The sequence below is a fragment of the Diceros bicornis genome, chromosome 35 (assembly GCF_020826845.1).
Source record: "Diceros bicornis minor isolate mBicDic1 chromosome 35, mDicBic1.mat.cur, whole genome shotgun sequence".
NCBI lineage: Eukaryota > Metazoa > Chordata > Mammalia > Perissodactyla > Rhinocerotidae > Diceros > Diceros bicornis.
In genome coordinates this window covers 7,833,194-7,851,672 of record NC_080774.1, presented here as the reverse complement: position 1 = coordinate 7,851,672, position 18,479 = coordinate 7,833,194, and the positions used below count along the sequence as shown (strand labels likewise).

Below are 18,479 nucleotides of genomic sequence, written 5' to 3'. Positions count from 1 at the left end.
AGTCGACTTTCACTGCGACGGGGTTTCACATAAATACTATCCGATGTGGAATCCAGGCCCCACCACTCGCTTCATCAGAAGCGAGAAAAATTCAGAAAATTCGCATGTTGTGAGTTGTGAGGATTAAAAAGGATGTAACTCACATCGTGTAATTCATATAAAAAGTTTAGCAGAGTGCCTAGAATTTAATTGCTCAATAAATAATAACTGTTGCTTTAGGATGACATACGTGTTTCGATACTTTGAGGTGGAAATTGGCTATTTGGGATCTAGTGAAAGAGGCTTGAAAATGTTTGGTCTTCGAGTGCATGGCTCCCTTCAATCTAACACTTTATGTTATGAAGAAAGGACTCGCTAAGCAATTACCATGGGGTCTGAGTAAAAAACGCGGAATTTGGAAATGCAGAAAAGCAGTCAATCAATCATACACATATACTTCCACTCTCAATTTCACGATTCCATCAAAGTCATTTATTTTAAAATAACTTGTTTTCACTTATGCATACTGTTCCGTGCCATTTCTCAACCCGGTTTTCACAGTGATTTTCTGCCTGTATCACAAATTCTTCTCACATGTGCGGGGTTTTGTTCAACTGAGAATGCATATTATTTTAGCACCATCTGTGAGAATAAATGTTGAGCTCAGCAGGCTATGTCAGGAGCACAACTTACTCTAAAGGGTAAAATGACCAAGGCTAGTGAAATCTCAAGGACACATGAGTGTAAACGAGCAAGACCAGGATAAACTATCCTCAAACAGAATCCAGATGATCAACACAGGTGCTTTACTTCCTATAGAGACCCAATGATTGGAGACATTGCTATACTGCTGTAGTTGCCCCATAAATATTGCAGACTTGCTTAGTATTGAGTCTTTTTCTTTTTTATTGAGATATAATTGACATGTAACATTGTATTAGTTTCAGGGGTACAACACAGATTTGATATATGTATATGTGGCAAAATGATTACCACAGTAAGTTTAGTTAATAGTTTGAGTCTTTTATTCCCCTACGGGCAATACTGAAGTCAAGGACTCCTGTCAGGGTATTATTCAGGTAAAAGTAATGTTCTTGTCCAACTAACTCTGGGGGGAGTCTGTGCTCATACAATAGATGTTTGGGTCAGTAATCATTTTGGTAAATATCACAGCAACTTTCACACAGTTTCTTTCCAAAACTCATGGATTCATAGATGGTTAGTCCTAGATGGTGCCACTTATATTTTTGTCAGGTAATATAGTGTGATATACCAATAGAAAACAACCTTAGATATTTATTTTATGCTAAATGGGTCATAGAATGCTTTAAGAACGATAAACCAATATCTTAAAAGTTGTTTCAACACGACTGCAGTAGAAACTGTTATTTGGATCTATAGTGCCTGCTCATTTGGAGAAAAACCATTACGACAAATAAACCTGAGAATATCAGTTTACTACCACAGGCAAAAAACAACAACCATTTATTAAAGTAGATACAGAACACTTGTTTGCCCAAATTTTAATACTGCTTTACATAGTTTGTGAAATAATTCCTATTATGTTTATAACCAAAAATTTTAACTGATTACCAATTTATTTTTCACTTGTCAACACACAGTTGATAATCTTGAGGGGAAAATACATCAAAGGCATATATACAATTATAGAAGTTCTTATTATACATGTAGCATGGAAGATACATTTATTTATTACTTTTTACATATTCTAGAAGACATTCAAATGAAGATAAATAGATTGAAACTGGCTGATAAGCTTCTGGTGGTTGAGGTCCTTCATTTTATTTTTTGTGATAAGAAAATCCAAAATTATTTATGTTGAATTTCTCATCATACATTCATTCTAAAAACACAGTAAAAAAACTTGTAAAGATTGTAGATTGGTTAATTTAGATGTTTTATAAGTGGCTTATTATCTAATTAACTGACTGCTGGGGATGTCTGCTGGAGAAGGAAAAAAAATTTTGGAGAAAATTTTCCCATTTATAGCTGATAAACAAAATAGAAACAACAGAAAAACTAGTTGCAAAGCTACGTGATACTATTTCTGGCCTAGTCTATTATGTCCTGATGAACATTTTAAGTGTTTTCTTTTTCATAAAGGTAAAAATCTGAAAAGAAAGATACATTGTGTATGTTTTTCCCAAAATATAGATTTTAAAAAATATATACATATAATATATAGAAGCTGAAATTATGCAAAACCAATAAACAAAACACTACAGTAGTGTAAGTGGGTGCAGCATATAGATTATAAAATGTCCCCACAGCAGTTTTGGGGCTTTCCCCTCCCTTTACCTGTTTCATGATTTTATAATCACACCCATGTATTATCAAGCTTGAAATAAAGGCACTACTGACATCAGGTAGTGCAAAGAGCTCAGATATTTCTTTGATTAAGAATAAAATACTTTAAAGGAGTAGATGAAAATGCAAAATGGCACTTTTTTTCAACTCATTCCAGTGTCAAAGCTTAACCAAAACATCTAAATATACAAATGCAGCCTGAAAATATTTTAGTGCAAATATGAAAAGTAACGGCTTAACTTAAAGGTACTTAAATAAGGTATCGTAAGGGTGGGGGCTGGTCTCTGAGATTCCCTAGGGACAACAAATGTAATGGCATCTGGTGCAATGTCTTGTTAAAACTTTTAAAAATCAAGAAGACAGAATTAGAGGTGAAAACTCACCTACTAAGCATTTATTATTCTAACTTATAGGGGGAGACTAAAAGGGCAATTTGTTGAAGATCAAAATATTTTCTTAGATTTGTTGATGGGGGTCAAAAATAACGTGAGTTCTCCTGAAGTCTGCACACACAATGCTGGTGTTCAGTTGCCTAAATGCTAGTGCATCTGAGCAAGCCCAGTTCATGATTTGAGTTTTCATCAGAAGGTCTCGTCGTCATTGCAGTTGGTTGCCCAGTGCCCAAACATCTCACAGATTTCACAGTACGGGCGCTCCTCGCTCCGACTGCCGTGGTGTGTGGAATGGGGGGGGTCCTCAGACATCTGTGCCTGGGTAGGACAATCCTCTGTGTCATGGAGATCAAAGCAGTCACATATGTCACAGAAGAGGCGAGGTTTCTTCTTGGACTGTTTCTCCTGGTCATCACTACAAATGTTAACGTGTATAATCAGAAACTCATCTCTATCAGAAGAAATTTAAGAGACAATATCATTTGTAAAGAATAAAAAACAAGCAAGAACGAATTATGGCCAAGTCTGGGAACCTCAAGTGAAAGTACTACAGTCCACATTTAAAATTTTCATGTCAAACCATTTGTAGTGTATCACTCTCTTTCCAGATTTATAGCCATATAACCACAAAGCAATTGTTTCTTCAATCCAGTAGAGAAGCTAACTTTAAAAACACACATTTATTTAAATGGAACTAAGGTTCCAATCAGTATTGCTTAATATGAAATACCTGTCATAATTGTTTAAGTCATCACCATTCCCATTAAGGGCTGCTTCTGACATCATTTCCACCTTCATCTTGAGGTCTTGATTCTTCCTCTGAAGGTCCACTATTACTGAATTTAGGAAATCAATCTGATTTGTTCAGGAAAAAGAAAAAAAAACACGTGTAAAATGTCTAAAACGTGTATGCTGGACTATCAAGGAGTCATGGGAGTATACTCTCATGCTACACTCAGGCTGCAGAGGGTGCTGGACGTCACAGAAGGGGCCAACAGTGGCTGTTACCGAACCCATAGTTTATATATACACACACATACAAAATTTTACAAAAAGCATAACCAGTTAGTTGTTCTATTAAACTATAGAAACAATCCAGGACTTTTACGTTTTGCAGATTTGAAAAAGTTCATGGAAATTCTCAGCCCACCATTTAACACTGATTGGTCATGGTGGGATGGTAAATACGTCTTCAGAAGAAAATGAAGGAGTTTTAATCCCCCCCCACACCCCCTAAAGCCTCAGTAGATAGTTGTATGTCATAGTTGCACATCCTTCTAGTTGCTGTATGTGGGACGAGGCCTCAGCATGGCCGGAGAAGTGGTGCGTGGGTGTGCGCCCGGGATCCGAACCGGGCCACCAGCAGCGGAGCACGCGCACTCAACCACTAAGCCATGGGGCCGGCCGCGAAGGAGTTTTAAAGAGAAGGCTCAAGCTCCCTTTCAACTGAGGAGACACTTGGGCACCCACTGACAGGGCAGCGTTCAGGTACCACAGTAGGAAGAGCCCTGTGCCAAGACGCACTGGGCAGTGGGATAACGAGATGACCATCAGGAGGAAATGCTCTCGTCTTAACATCTCCTTTCAAACCAAGGGGACAAAATATATTATTAAAAACAAAAAGATTCTTCCCTCTTCTACAAATAATAAAAAGGTCTCATTTCTCTAAATATCCATTGAAAAAAGTCCCTTTACAATATTAAAAAATATATATGTGTGTATGTATATATTCACATACATACATATTTCACTTTTTAAAGAAATATTTGGCCTTTTCCTGCTGGGGCAAGTTACGAAACAAAGCTAGCAGTCAATAGCTTTGTGATTCTCTGCAGAACATTCCTTCTAACATCAAAGGCAGACCCACTGAATCTCTTTGCACTTCTCAAACTGCATTTTCTAAGACTTTATTCTGTTAGGAAATCCATTTCAGGAAGGAAAAAAAGCCACAACACGGATGTAAATATAGTGGGAAACCAGACACACACACACAAACACGTGCTCACAAATTAGGAAACATAAAACAAACCATTTGCTGATTGGAAGAAAGTGTTGGCAGCGGCAGATGAAACAAACAGAAACAGAAAGGAAAGGGGAAAAGAGAAAACACTGTTAATTAAGTTTATGCTTATGAGACATACAAACTAAGCAGACAATGCTCTCCAGGGTAAGTTAGTACATTTGTTGAATCCTTTCATGCCTTTCAAAGGAGATGTCAGATAACTAAAACAAATTACAAACTCACTGAGTTTTTCTTTTATTTAAAAGTAAAAGATGGCTTTTGTACCTTTGAATTTGGAATAGGATAAATATACCCAAAATACATCATTAAAAGTGAAGATGGATGTTAGTTGCTTATGTGCTATTATATTTCCAAATATAGAATAGTTTGCTTCCATATAATCCCATTTTTAAAACTAAGGCTGTTTTGATAATTTTGGCTTTAGGACTCAATTTTCAAGAACCCCATATTTTTAAGGTAAAGACAAGCAAGGAACCTTTTGACAAAGCAATTCTACTTCTAGGAATTTATCCTAAAGAAATAATGGTATATCTGCAAAATTATAGATGTTTACAATACACCTAAAAGATCAGAAACATCCTAGATGTCACGCCAACCAATGGGGAACTCATTAAATTATAGTATGGCCATGTAATGGAATACTATACGGCTATAAAAAATAAGTGCAGAACAATTTATGTAATATGCCACCATTTATGTAAAAAAGAAGAGGAAAAAGACTGTATTAGTCTTGGCTTATATATACATTTTTTAAAGTCTCAGAAGAGATTTAAAAAAAGACACTAATAATAGTGATTACCTGTTTGGGGGAGTGGGAACTGAGCAGGAGAGAGACAGTGGTTGGAGGGAGATTTTTTACTGTATATATTTTTAATATTGGTTAATGTTTAGACTGTATGAATGTATTACCTATTCAAAAGATTAAATGATTTTCAAAAATAGCAAGTAAGCAAAGCAAAAGGAAGGAATATTACCTGACTCTCTTGGGCTCTTTCATCTTCTTCTGCCTGAGTATCAGTATTACCTTATATTAAAAAAATAAATAAGTAAAAGTGGAGGGGGGATTTTTTAAAAAATCACAATCTTTTTTCCTTGTTATTGCAATGAAAGGGCCAGTGTTAGAAATTCATCTTCACGTGGAATTCCCAGATGCGCCTCTTTGAGAACACCTTCATGAGTTCCTGTCCCATGTCTGGACCCCTACGGGATCTACCTAGACGCCTACCCCACCCCTCACGTGTTCTCTCTCAGGCTGGCCCACTGCTGAGTAAGAATGCCCTCACATCCATCTGAATTTAAAGAAGCAACTATCGTTCTCTCACAAAGGGACCATCTCTGTTCTCCTTCACTGCAGTGCACTTTCAGGACCCACAGTTGCTACTGGGATGGCAGCTATCACCTACCATCTTATATCTCTGGCAACCCTCAAGACCACAGGAAGGTCCAGAGTGGGGATACCAGGCACGCCCCCGTGTGTGGCACCCAGGTTGTGACCAGCCCTCATCTGATTAAATGGTGGGAGAGCCAAGGACAGATGGGTCAAGTCAGGGGCAGCACAACAGCCCCTTCAAAGGGCATCTCTACCCGGAACGGCTCCTCTGCAGGAAGCAGCAGGGCTGGAAAGAAGTGCCACGTGGTCATGGCACTCCACTTACCTGAGGAGCTGCTGAGCTGCCTCTTGTTTTCTTTGAGTTGAAGCTCCAAGTTCTTTACCTTGAGCTCAAGCTTCACCTTATCAGACTCCAGAGACTGAACAACTGAATGCAAGGACTTGGCAGAGGCGTTTTCTCCCCTGAGCACTGTGACCTGAAACACAGTGGTTTAACTTAGGCTCGGAGTAAGCACACAAGGAGGGAGTGTGAGCGTTCGCCGTAGCTGGTACTCTACCTCATTCCTCAGCTTCTCCAGCTCTGCGTCCTTTTCTGTGAGTAAGGCACTAGTAATACTGATGGATTTCTGCAAGGAAGCTTTTTCTTCATCTGTGTCTTTTATTAACTTGGATTCTCTAAAAGACCAAAGAGTTAAAAAAAATTCCAGAAATCAACCGAGAGAGTGGTCAGTTTACAACTGTCCTAGAACACACACACAATTAACGTCAGTTAATGTAAGAAAAAAAGTATCACAGGGAGGTTTATAAGGGGTTAAGGCTATTATGCTTGCAAAATTGTACTTGAAATTTTACTTACTGTGAGGGGAGAAAAAGTTTACCTATGCATAGACATGCCAGAATCTGCATATCATTGTATCCATTTGAATTTAAAGAAACAAGTTAATAACTTTGGAAGACGTAAAATTAAAAAAACAGAACAAGACTGTTGTACCCCCAAAGAATTCTTTAAAAAGCTAACCCCGAGTTGAATTCTGTTACTTCTTGAATAAATTATTACCAAGCAATAACAACAATTAAAATACACACATGCAAAGCGATTATACAGATGTCATGCAGAGCAGTTTTATGCTGGAAGTATCAATTGGTTCTCACTAATTTCAGTAACTTTTAGCAAGTTCCAAGAATGTGTTTTTGAGATCTATGGGCCAAAACAGTAGCAAAGATTATTATTACTATTCAAACTGAAAGATTATTACTTTTCATCCATAGAATCTGAAGAGGACATTAAGTTGCTCATAGAAATTAAAGGTAATTACATAAAGGCTAGAACAGAAATGTTACAATGGATTTCCAGGCGTAGAAGGAAAGCATGGGGGAGCCGGGAGGGAGAGGGTCAGAGCACTTGGTTTCTGTTCTCAGCCTGATGCAGCATTTGGTTATCAGCAGAGGGAGGGGCACCAGGCCTTTAATGAGAGGGAAACATTTAGGGAGTGGGAGAAGAAAGGGAAAGATGAGGGGGGCAAGGAGGGAGGGCAAGACACAAAAGATACAACCCCAAAGGGCAGGCTACTCTGTGTTTATACATGTGTATGTGTTTACGTTTTTGTTGTAAAAATTACATGCATTCCAAAGTGCCAAGGCCATCAAAGACAAGGAAAGACTGAGGAACTGTCTCAGATTGGAGGAGACTAAGGAGATATGACAACTGAATGCAATGTGGTTTCCTAGATTGGATCCTGGAAGAGAAAAAAGAGGTTAATGGAAAAAGTGGGGAAATCTGACTAAGCCTAGAGCCTAGCTAGGAGTACTGTGCCAATGTGACTTTCTTAGTTTTGCTAAATGCACCAGGGAATGTAAGATGTTCACATTAGGAGAAGCTGGGTGCAGGGTATATGGAAACTCTCTGTACTACCTTCAACTCTTCTGTAAATCTAAAATTATTTTTAAAATAAAAAGATTTTAAAAATTACATGCAGTGTGAAGAGGAAAAAGATCTTGTATCACAAAAATATTTTGGGAAAAACAAAACTAGAGAAACATTTCCTAGCTAGCCCTCAGGCCACACACCCTTAGACACTGCATTAATGTAGATAATCATCAGTGAGAGTTCATAACTTAATAACAACAAGCCAAATTACTCTATTAGAAGTAACTGGGTGAACGTGGAGCATGTAATGGTTCAGTCTGTTTCAGAACTGACTGGAGGAATCGGAAACTGAGGCCCAGGTTAGAAATGGCAGAACATATGTCTGGTTAGTGAGACCCAAGATATCCGGCACACGAATTACAGAATTCTCATGATTTATGGTAAATTGAAATTCTACACAAAGATGAAAATATAAGTGTTGTATTTATCTCATTGAGTGGCTTACACTTACACTCCAGAATGAAAATAGTAAGAAAAGAATCTGAGACTTACAGAAATTTCTTGAATTCAACACCCAAACGTTCTATGTACACTGGAAGGGGGTGGATATTGGTGCTGTTAAATTACTAAGTGAATACCACCTTGCTAGGAAATAGGATCTTGGTTAGTTTAAAACAAAAACAAAGATTTTAAAGGAAGGAATGTACAGGCACTTCTTCCATCTGATAGTGAATATCTGATGTTAGCCAAAGATTCAATAAGTCTTGGGCTCCTAAGTTTCTGTTAAATTTATTTGCTAGTTTATTCTATTTGTAAAAACTATTTCAAGAGCTTCATTCATTATAAATCCAACTCAAATTTGAAAAACGTAATTTTAAATGTTTTTACTGAAAAATACCAAGATTTGGGGGTTGTTGAACAGATTTAGATTCTTCTATAATCAGACTCTAGTTAGGCAAGATCTCACAGATTCTTTGTTAGGGAAGGATAAAGACACCATCAGCTGGCAGAAGGAAAAATGTATAGGTATCTTTGTCTGCTTATCATCACATACACATAACCTCTAAGTGAGGCTGCTTTCTAAGAAGATGGAAGTAGAATGTTTCTTACACAAGTTAACAAAGATGCACGCTTAAGAAAGGGATCTGACTTGTGATTTATATACCAAATGACAGGACAAATAGACTTTGGCATCTCATCTTTGTGATAGATCTTCATTGCCGGCTTCTTAGGCTATTTCTAAGGCCTAATCCCACTGTGCAAACCAAGAGGGCTAAATTAAACCATTTATGCCAACATTACTGACACCTGAGTCACAAATCACACTGACAGGAGGGCCTGTGTTACTTTTAAGCCACATTGGCTAGAATGACTTGGTGTTACTAAAAACATCAAGAAGGAAAGATAAACATAACATGAAAGAAGGGCTATAGGGGCCAGAAATCTTTCCCCCAGGAGAGCATATCACCCAGATTCTTTCCTTACTACTTACATAAGAAATAAATTCCAGTAATGAAGCAAATACCTTAAAGTGTTACTGGGCAAGCTTTAAAAATGCAAGATAACAAGAACCAAATATTAGAAACATGAAGAGAAATGCAAATACAGTAAGGAGAACTAAATTTGCACAGAAGTTCTTTGCTATTTATAGGTATAAAAGAGATATGTGTGTGTGTGTGTGTTTATGTATATACTGCTGAGAATATTTTACAAAACAAAAGCAAGACACAGAGGGACAAAGGCAGCCAAAAAATATATACAACCATTTGGTTTACTAAAAATTTATGAAATTTATTTATTATAACGTGGATAGACTTTCTTTAGTCTTACCATTAAAGACACACAGATATAGCAAAGGAAGCAAGAGTAGGAAAGGGAAAAGAGAGGGGTGAAATGAGCATTGATAAGTAGCGCAAGCTTGGAGACAGTCAGACAGTTAGCAACCCACAGTGAGCCTAATGAGCTGGAGGAGCACGGGACCTCGTCAGAACTGGCGATGGTACCAGGTTTCATTCCTGACAGACGTCTTGTGTTTACACTAACAGAATTAATTCTGACTCCAAAAAGTCCACACCTAAGATTTTGGCTCTGGAGTCCCTTCTTTGATATCAAAAAGCCTAGAGAAGGGAGGGAAGCCAAGTTCCCAAACCTGCTGTAGGCTTGAGCAGTCAGAGGAACACACTGCTCCACTTCTGTCAACTACAGCAAGTCAAGGTTGGCTCTGCTTTATATACTAGACATCTTGGAATTTCTTTTGAAAAAGGTTTGCCTAACTTGGAGACCAGTTTTCCAAAGAAATGATTACATTTTAAGCTAAGAGAAAAACCTTTACTACATAATGCTTGCAATTCAATGTTTAGATACCAAAAACCACAGCAAATACAGGAGGTTGCTACTAATCTCTTAATGGTAAGTAGTTTAATCCTACAGTCAAGATGCACTTCAGTACAACGACCATTTGAATGAAGCAATTATATACTATCTTGACTATGAATGTTCAATTATCACTTCTAAATTAAACTGTTGACTAAGATCTCAGTTCTTGCGTGAACAACTATATTTCAAATATTTTTATGATTTAAGTACTTTCTAGACTTTTAAATTAAGAGCATATCAAATTCTTTTTATTACTCTATGCTATATGTACTTAACTATTAACACATAGACCTACATACGAATCTTTTACCAAACTGACTGTTAGAAGGCACTTAAGAGCCCAAATTATTAGCTAAAATACGTTTGCATTCAGATTTCTGAAATAGACACAAATTTCCATGAGGGTTAAGAATTTGACAAAAAACCACTTCTAAATATGAGAAACTAGGTTTTTAAATTTTTTGCTCACAGGAAAAATTATCATCTTTATCTGCATTTCTGATAAAATGAGTAATTTTCAAGAGACACTCTCAAACATATCCAGGACTTAAAAATGGGAGCAGAGATGGTGACATAAGAAGAGAGGACTCGACACGTACTCAAATTTGTTCTATCTTTTTAAGCTGGTGAAAAAAGTCACGTGCCTAATCACATGTTGAAAGGCATGTAATTTAAAGTCACACGGTGAGGACTAACAAAACACAGCATCTTTCTTGTAAAAAAAGATTAAAAAGTAATAATAAATAAACTAAATAAATGTACAGTGAGAAAAGAACCAGCATAAAAATCTGAAGACCTGGGTCTTATGCTTGCATCCAAGTTCCTGGCCCAGTTGCCTAACTTTAGGGCTTTAGTGTGTATTTTTTTTTTTTTATAATTTTATTTATTTATTTTTCCCCCAAAGCCCCAGTAGATAGTTGTATGTCATAGTTGCACATCCTTCTAGTTGCTGTATGTGGGACGCAGCCCCAGCATGGCCAGAGAAGCGTCGCGTCAGTGCGCGCCCGGGATCCGAACCCGGGCCGCCAGCAGCAGAGTGCGCACTCAACCGCTAAGCCACGGGGCCGGCCCTTTAGTTTGTATTTAAATGCAAGCCCCGCCATGCATTCCACTGGGTTGTTGTGACATTTGATAAACTTGTGAATTATGAAGTGCTACATAAATACAAGGGGATTATGTCAGTATTTACACCAGCCCATTTTTATTTATATGTTCCCTCCACAAGAATAAGCCCTATTAATTTTTTCACATATCCTTGATAACTGCATACATGAAGTTCTTTTTAAAGAAACAAAGCCTTATTTATGTCAAATTAATAAGGACCACATGGGCAGAGCTGTGCCTGTACACAGGAACTAGGTTAAGGCATGGCAGACCAGTCACCGCAGCTCATCATCACTTGGAGAACACCTGGCTGGACCAAGGGCATCGCCGTCGTGAAACATACATGCATTCTGGTGTGAAACTTTACAGAAGAATGAATCTGAGTATTTCCTAATTAAAAAAAGGAGTGAGGAAAGGCACCCCTGGACCGACGCCTAATGTCCTCTAGAATGTAGCTTACGGAACCCAAATGTCTTTGTGGGCTAAATAAAGCCCTCAATTCCTAAGCAACTGCCATGCTGGTAGGAGGGGACACTGGCAGTGTCAAACATGCGTGCCAGTGATCGGTAAGGGAAACTTCTGCCCTGACAGGTAAGAATGAAATACTTTGCAAGAGCATAGAGGAATTCTGTAGTTTTTTTTTCTATTTTATTATTATTTTTTAAATTGAGGTATAGAAGAATTCTTGATTATACCGTTCTTAAAGGTTTATTTTAGTTTTAGTTTTGTTAGTAAGAAAAAAGCATGCCACTGTTGTGATGCACATCTATTCAGAACTGTACAGCAAACCACAGCACTGGCTGTGGTCTCAGCAACAGTACACACTGAACCTGCTGGGCATGCAATGCGAAGCAAAAAATTTCTCTAGACACAAACTGCACATTTTAAAGAGCAGACAGAGACTCTCAGGATGTATTAGCATTGGGCTTCTAAACGATTATTTCTTTTTTTTTTTTTAATTTTTATTTATTTATTTTTTTCCCCCAAAGCCCCAGTAGATAGTTGTATGTCATAGCTGCACAGCCTTCTAGTTGCTGTATGTGGGACGCAGCCTCAGCATGGTGGGAGAAGCAGCGCGTCGGTGTGCGCCCGGGATCCGAACCCGGGCCGCCCGCAGCGGCGCGCGTGCACTTAACCGCTAAGCCAGGGGGCCAGCCCTAAACGATTATTTCTGTGGGCCTGTTTATCCTTACTCAAAAGTACTGGAAGGCTTCCATTTGAATATCATTTGATTATCATGAAAGAATAACAAACTCTTTTTTAGAAAATAAATAGAAGCATTTAAAATGGAGTTACTGGGCCGGCCCCATGGCTTGGCGGTTGGGTGCGCGCGCTCCGCTGCTGGCGGCCTGGGTTCGGATCCCGGGCACGCACCGACGCACCACTTCTCCGGCCATGCTGGGGCCGCGTCCCACATACAGCAGCTGGAAGGATGTGCAACTATGACGTACAACAATCTACTGGGGCTTTGGGGGGGAAAAAAATTAATAAATAAAATCTTTAAAATGGAGTTACTCATTATTATTGAAAAATTACAATTTTTATATAATTGAAATCAGTATTTATATGCAGATCAATTACTCTATGTAAATTACAGTATTTTTAGTTACTGAAACTAGGAGGTAACAGCAGTATAATACGAGAATCTGATTTTGGAACACTTCTGAGTAAATGCAACTGAACATGGCTTAAAAATTAAACTATTCTTTGTTTTAATAATTAATACTGAAACTTTTGCAAATAAATTTTCATGTGTCAAATATGAATACCAAACTATCACAAGGCAATTTTCTGATTACAAGAAGGTCGCATGTTTTCTACAAGTCACTGTACACATCATGTTCCAACATTTTCCTTATTAAACACACACACGCAGCAACAAACACAAAAAGAAAGCCTACCTCTTTTTCATTTCTAACAACTGATTATTGAGCACAGATCTCTCTTCTTCCAGCTGAAAAAAAAAACACAAAAAAGTTCAGTTCATAACAAGCCCACAGAGAGGCCTATTTCTCAGCCACAGGTCACACTTCCAGGCTCCAGGACAGCTAAAGCAACTGGCTTTCCTCACAGGCAATGAAAACCGAGCAAGTGGTCACTATATCACAGAATGTACAGTTATTAACTTACAAATCACTTATGACCTGAATGACTCCCCTTCTTCAGGGACCTGAGAGTTAAAAATATTAAATAACAACATCTGACCGGTGCATGCCGTATCTTAGGCATTCAGTAAACGTTTGTTAAATGAATGAGTGAAAGCTTCACTATTAACATTCTGGTTCCTTGACTGAAACAACAGAGGTCAAGTGTTACTAACTCAGGGAGGGCTAGGACCAGGTCATTTACTCTAAATGGGCCTCATTTTATGCCTACTATATTCCAAGCATTTGTTTCTCACCTATAAAATAAAGAGATTACAAAGGAATTTATAGTGGCCCTTTAGTTCTAAAATTCTATTATCCTCTGAAGGGTAAAAAATAAAAGATCAGTTAATCTTATAAGAGAAGACTCACCTCTACCCTCAATGTGCACCATACAGAGTTTAGCCAACTACCAATTTCAACTCACATTGTTAATTAAAAAAGGGGTGAAAAAGCTCTTATGTGGATGTGTTTTTTTTAAAGATAATACCAAAGACTATCTAATGGTTTCCAACAGCCCAGAATTTAAGCTACTGGCTCACTATATGTAGTTATGGTCTTATTTCTGGTTATGTATCCATTATGTACATGCTTTGCTACAAGGTCTTCATACTTCATGGATACTTATATCCATTAAGGTATATGCTTTTGCTGTATGAGTAATTCACAGAAATATTTAGAAATTTTTAAAGAGTGAAAGGAAGGAAAAAGAGTGGGAAGCAAACTTTTAAAAAATGAAATCAAAGGGAGAACATCTAGAGAGTGGGTTGTGGAGATGAGAGAGGATTTCATTTTTTCTTTTCTGCCCTTTTATATAGTTTATATTTATTTTTTAAACAAGGAAGCTGCTTTACTTCTATAGTTAAAAAAATTAAAACACAAGAAAAAATCAATTAACATACTTAAGACTGGGAAATGCCTACAATGAAGATAAAATGGATAAAAGACATGGCAGATAGTTTGCAACACAGAAAATACAAATTATTAATAAACATTTGAAAAATCATTCAACCTTGCAAAAAACAGTATGCAGAGATTCTCCCTCTTTCTTGGAGGATGCACTATGCCTGAATTTCCATGGAATAGAAGTTTGGGATATTTATTGTACTGATTTTTCTTTTTTTTGTGTCTGTGAGGAAGATCAGCCCTGAGCTAACATCTATGTCAATCCTCTTCTTTTTGCTGAGGAAGACTGGCCCTGGGCTAACATCCATGCCCATCTTCCTCTACTTTATATGGGACGCCGCCACAGCATGGCCTGACAAGCAGTGCATCGGTGCACGCCCAGGATCCGAACCCGGGCCACCAGCAGCGGAGCGCGTGCGCTTAACCACTACACTACAGGGCCAGCCTCGATTCTTTTTTTTTTTTTTAACGTTTTTTATTGATGTCATAATAGTTTATAACACATTGTGAGATTCCAGTTGTAAATTATTATTTGTCATTCACCATATAAATGTGCCGCGTCACCCTTTGTACCCACTCCCCACCCCCTTCCCCCTGGTAACCATTCAAACTGTTCTGTCTGTGTGTTAGTTTATATTCCACATATGAATGAAGTCATACAGTGTTTGTCTTTCTCTGTCTGGCTTATTTCACTTAACATAATGCCCTCCAGGTCCATCCATGTTGTTGCAAATGGGACAATTTTGTCTTTTTTTATGGCTGAGTAGTATTCCATTGTATATATATATACCACATCTTCTTTATCCAATCATCTGTCAGTGGACACTTTGGTTGCTTCCACTTCTTGGCTATAGTGAATATTATTTATTATTCTGCATAATAATGCTGCAATGAACATAGGGGTGCATAAGCCTTTTTGGATTGTCGATTTCAAGTTCTTTGGATAAATACCTAGAAGTGGGATAGCTGGATCATAAGGTATTTCTACTTTTAATTTTTTGAGGACTCTCCATACTGTTTTCCACAGAGGCTGCACCAGTTTGCATTCTCACCAGCAGTGAATGAGGGTTCCCTTTTCTCCACATCCTCTCCAACATTTGTTATTTTTTGTCTTGGTGATTATAGCCATTCTCACGGGTATAAGGTGATATCTCAGTATAGTTTTGATTTGCATTTCCCTGATGATCAGTGATGGTGAACACCTTTTCATACGCCTATTGGCCATCTGTATATCTTCCTTGGAGAAATGTCTGTTCACATCCTCTGCCCATTTTTTGATCAGGTTATTTGGTTTTTTGTTGTTCAGTTGTATGAGTTCTTTATATATTATGGAGGTTAACCCCTTGTCAGATATATGATTTGCAAATATTTTCTCCTAGCTGGTGGGTTGTCTTGTCTTTTCATTTTGATCCTCGTTTCTTTTGCCTTGCAGAAGCTCTTTAGTCTGATGAAGTCCCACTTGTTTATTTTTTCTTTTGTTTCCCTTATCCGAGTAGACATGGACTTCAAAAGGATCCCTCTAAGACTGATGTCAAAGAGTGTTCTGCCTATATTTTCTTCTAGGAGTTTTATAGTTTCAGGTCTTACTGTCAAGCCTTTGATCCATTTTGAGTTAATTTGTACTCATTCTTAATAGAAAACAATAGTTTTTTCTTCTTCTGGTCCATGATCCAATCTAGGATAACAAGTTGCATTTAGCAGTCAAATTTCTTAAATCTAAATAGTTCCTCATTCTTTCCTTGTCTTTTGTGACCTTGACATTTTTGAAGAGTGAAAGCCAGTTATTTTATAGAATGTCCGTCAATTTGGATTCATCCGATGCTTCCATGTGAATCGAGTCAGATCATGCACTCTTTGGCAGGAACACCACAGAAGTGATCCCATGTCCTTCTCAGTACATGATATCAAGAGGTGCACAATATTGCTTTTTGGTGAGGGTGTCTTTGATCATTTGTTTAAGAAAGAAGTATCTTCATGTTTCTCCACTGTAAAGGTACTATTTTTTCCTTTATAATTAATATGCATTTTGTGGAGAGATATTTTGAAACTATGTACATTTCCTGTTCCTCAACAAAATTTGACCCACTTATTTTAGCACCAATTGATAATTCTTGCCTAAGTAAATTATTACCATGATGGTTACCAAATGGTGATTTTCTAATTCCATCATTTCATCTATTTATTAGTTGGTGTTTACCATAAAGAAGGACTTTCATTTTTCCTCTGTTTACTTATTTACATCTATCTGGTTCTATGAGGTATTTATATGATGGTTTCCTATTTTATTCAGTAGGCTGTAATCCATTATTATTATTATTTCTTTTGATGCTCAAATTATCTCAGATTTAACCTTCAACATAGTTTGATGTGCTTTTGACTAATCCCTAGCACTTCCTTGCTTTTTGGTACGCAAGATATTCCAGGCTCATCTTGTACCCCTTCTGTCTCAGCCCTGGAATCAGCTATTTCTCTAAGGGCCTTTTAGCAGAGAACAATATTTAGAAACCAAAATCTAGGCGCTAGGTGTGCTCATTGATATTGGAGTCTTATTGCTTCTAAGCCCTGTCAGTGGACTTGATCAAAATTCAAAACTTCTGCTCTTTAAAAGACACTGTTAAGGAAGTATAAAGACAAGCCACAGACTGAGAGAAAACACTTGCAAAACACATCCTGATAAAGAACTTGTATCCGGACTATACTAAGAACTCTCACAACTCAATAATGTGTAGACAAACAACCAAATTAAAAAATGGGCAAAGATCTCAACAGACATTTGACCACAGAAGAGATAAAGAAGGCCACTAAGCACATGAAAAGATGCTCAACATCAATGGTCATCAAGGAAATGCAAATTAAAATGACACTTGAGACACTTGTGTTATGATTTCTAGTTTCATTCCATTGTGGTCAGAAAACATACTTTGCATGATTTCAAGCCTTTTAAATTTATTGAGACCTGCTTTATGACCTAACACATGATCTATCCTGGAAAGTGTTCCATGTACACTTGACAAGAATGTGTATTCTGCTGTTCTTGGGTGGAATGCTCTATAGATGACTGCTAGGTCTAGCTGATTTATAGTGTTATTCAAGTCTTCTGTTTCCTTATTGATCTTCTGTCTAGTTGTTTTGTCCATTACTGAAATAGGGTATTGAAGTCTCCAGCTATTATTGTGGAATTGTCTACTTCTTTCTTTAATTCTGTCAGTTTTTGCTTCATGTATTTTGAGGCTGTTATTAGATGCACATATATTTATAATTGTTATATTTTCTGGATGGATTGACCTTTCTATTATAAAATGTCCTTCTGTCTCTAGGAACAATTTTTGTCTTAAAAGTCTATTTTGTCTGACATTAGCATAGCCACTCCAGCTCGTTTTTGGTTACTGTTTGCATGGTATATCTTGCTCCATTCTTTTACTTGCAACCCACTTGTCTCTCTGAATCTAAACTGTCTCTCTTACAGACAGCACATAGTTCGATTATGTTTTTTAAAAATTCATTCTGTCAATCTCTGCCTTTTAATCAGTGTTTAATCCATTTACACTTTATGTTATTATGGGTAAGGTTATATCCTTTTTTTCAATTAATAAATTTTATCTTTTAGAGCAGTGTAGGTTTACACCAAAATTGAGCAGAAAGTACAGAGATTTCCCACATACCCCCTGCCTCCCCAACAACCTCTCCCACTATCAATGTCCCACATTTGTTACAATCAATGAGCCTACATTGACACATCATTATCACCCCAAGTCCATAGTCTACATTAGGTTCACTCTTGGTGTGGTACATTCTATGGGTTTTGACAAATGTATCAAGACATGTATCCACCATTGTAGTATTGTACAGAATAGTTTCACTGCCCTAAAAATCATTGGTACACTCCCTATTCATTACTCTCTCCCCCTACCCCTGATAACCATTTACCTTTTTAGTGTCTCCATAGTTTTGCCTTTTCCAGAATGTCACATAGTTGAAACCGTACAGTATGCAACCTTTTCAAATTGGCTTCTTTCACTTAGTAACATGC

At 37.5% G+C, this 18,479-nt stretch overlaps 1 protein-coding gene across 10 annotated transcripts in view; it reads right to left on the bottom strand.

The window, feature by feature from the left end:
* Nucleotides 1-440: 440 nt before the first annotated feature.
* The window catches only part of CLIP1 (CAP-Gly domain containing linker protein 1), a 124,015-nt gene continuing 105,976 nt past the window's right edge, over nt 441-18,479 (bottom strand). For 8 of the 10 annotated variants that reach the window (XM_058531331.1, XM_058531337.1, XM_058531334.1 and 5 more), the window contains 6 exons: nt 13,301-13,353; nt 6,610-6,727; nt 6,378-6,528; nt 5,697-5,746; nt 3,430-3,554; nt 441-3,114 (listed from right to left, as the gene is read on the bottom strand). In XM_058531331.1, coding sequence (XP_058387314.1) covers nt 2,889-3,114; nt 3,430-3,554; nt 5,697-5,746; nt 6,378-6,528; nt 6,610-6,727; nt 13,301-13,353 — 723 coding nt within the window. In that variant the 3' untranslated portion in view covers nt 441-2,888. The remainder of the gene's footprint in view (nt 3,115-3,429; nt 3,555-5,696; nt 5,747-6,377; nt 6,529-6,609; nt 6,728-13,300; nt 13,354-18,479) is intronic. The other 2 variants (XM_058531340.1, XM_058531341.1) reach the window with 1 other exon arrangement.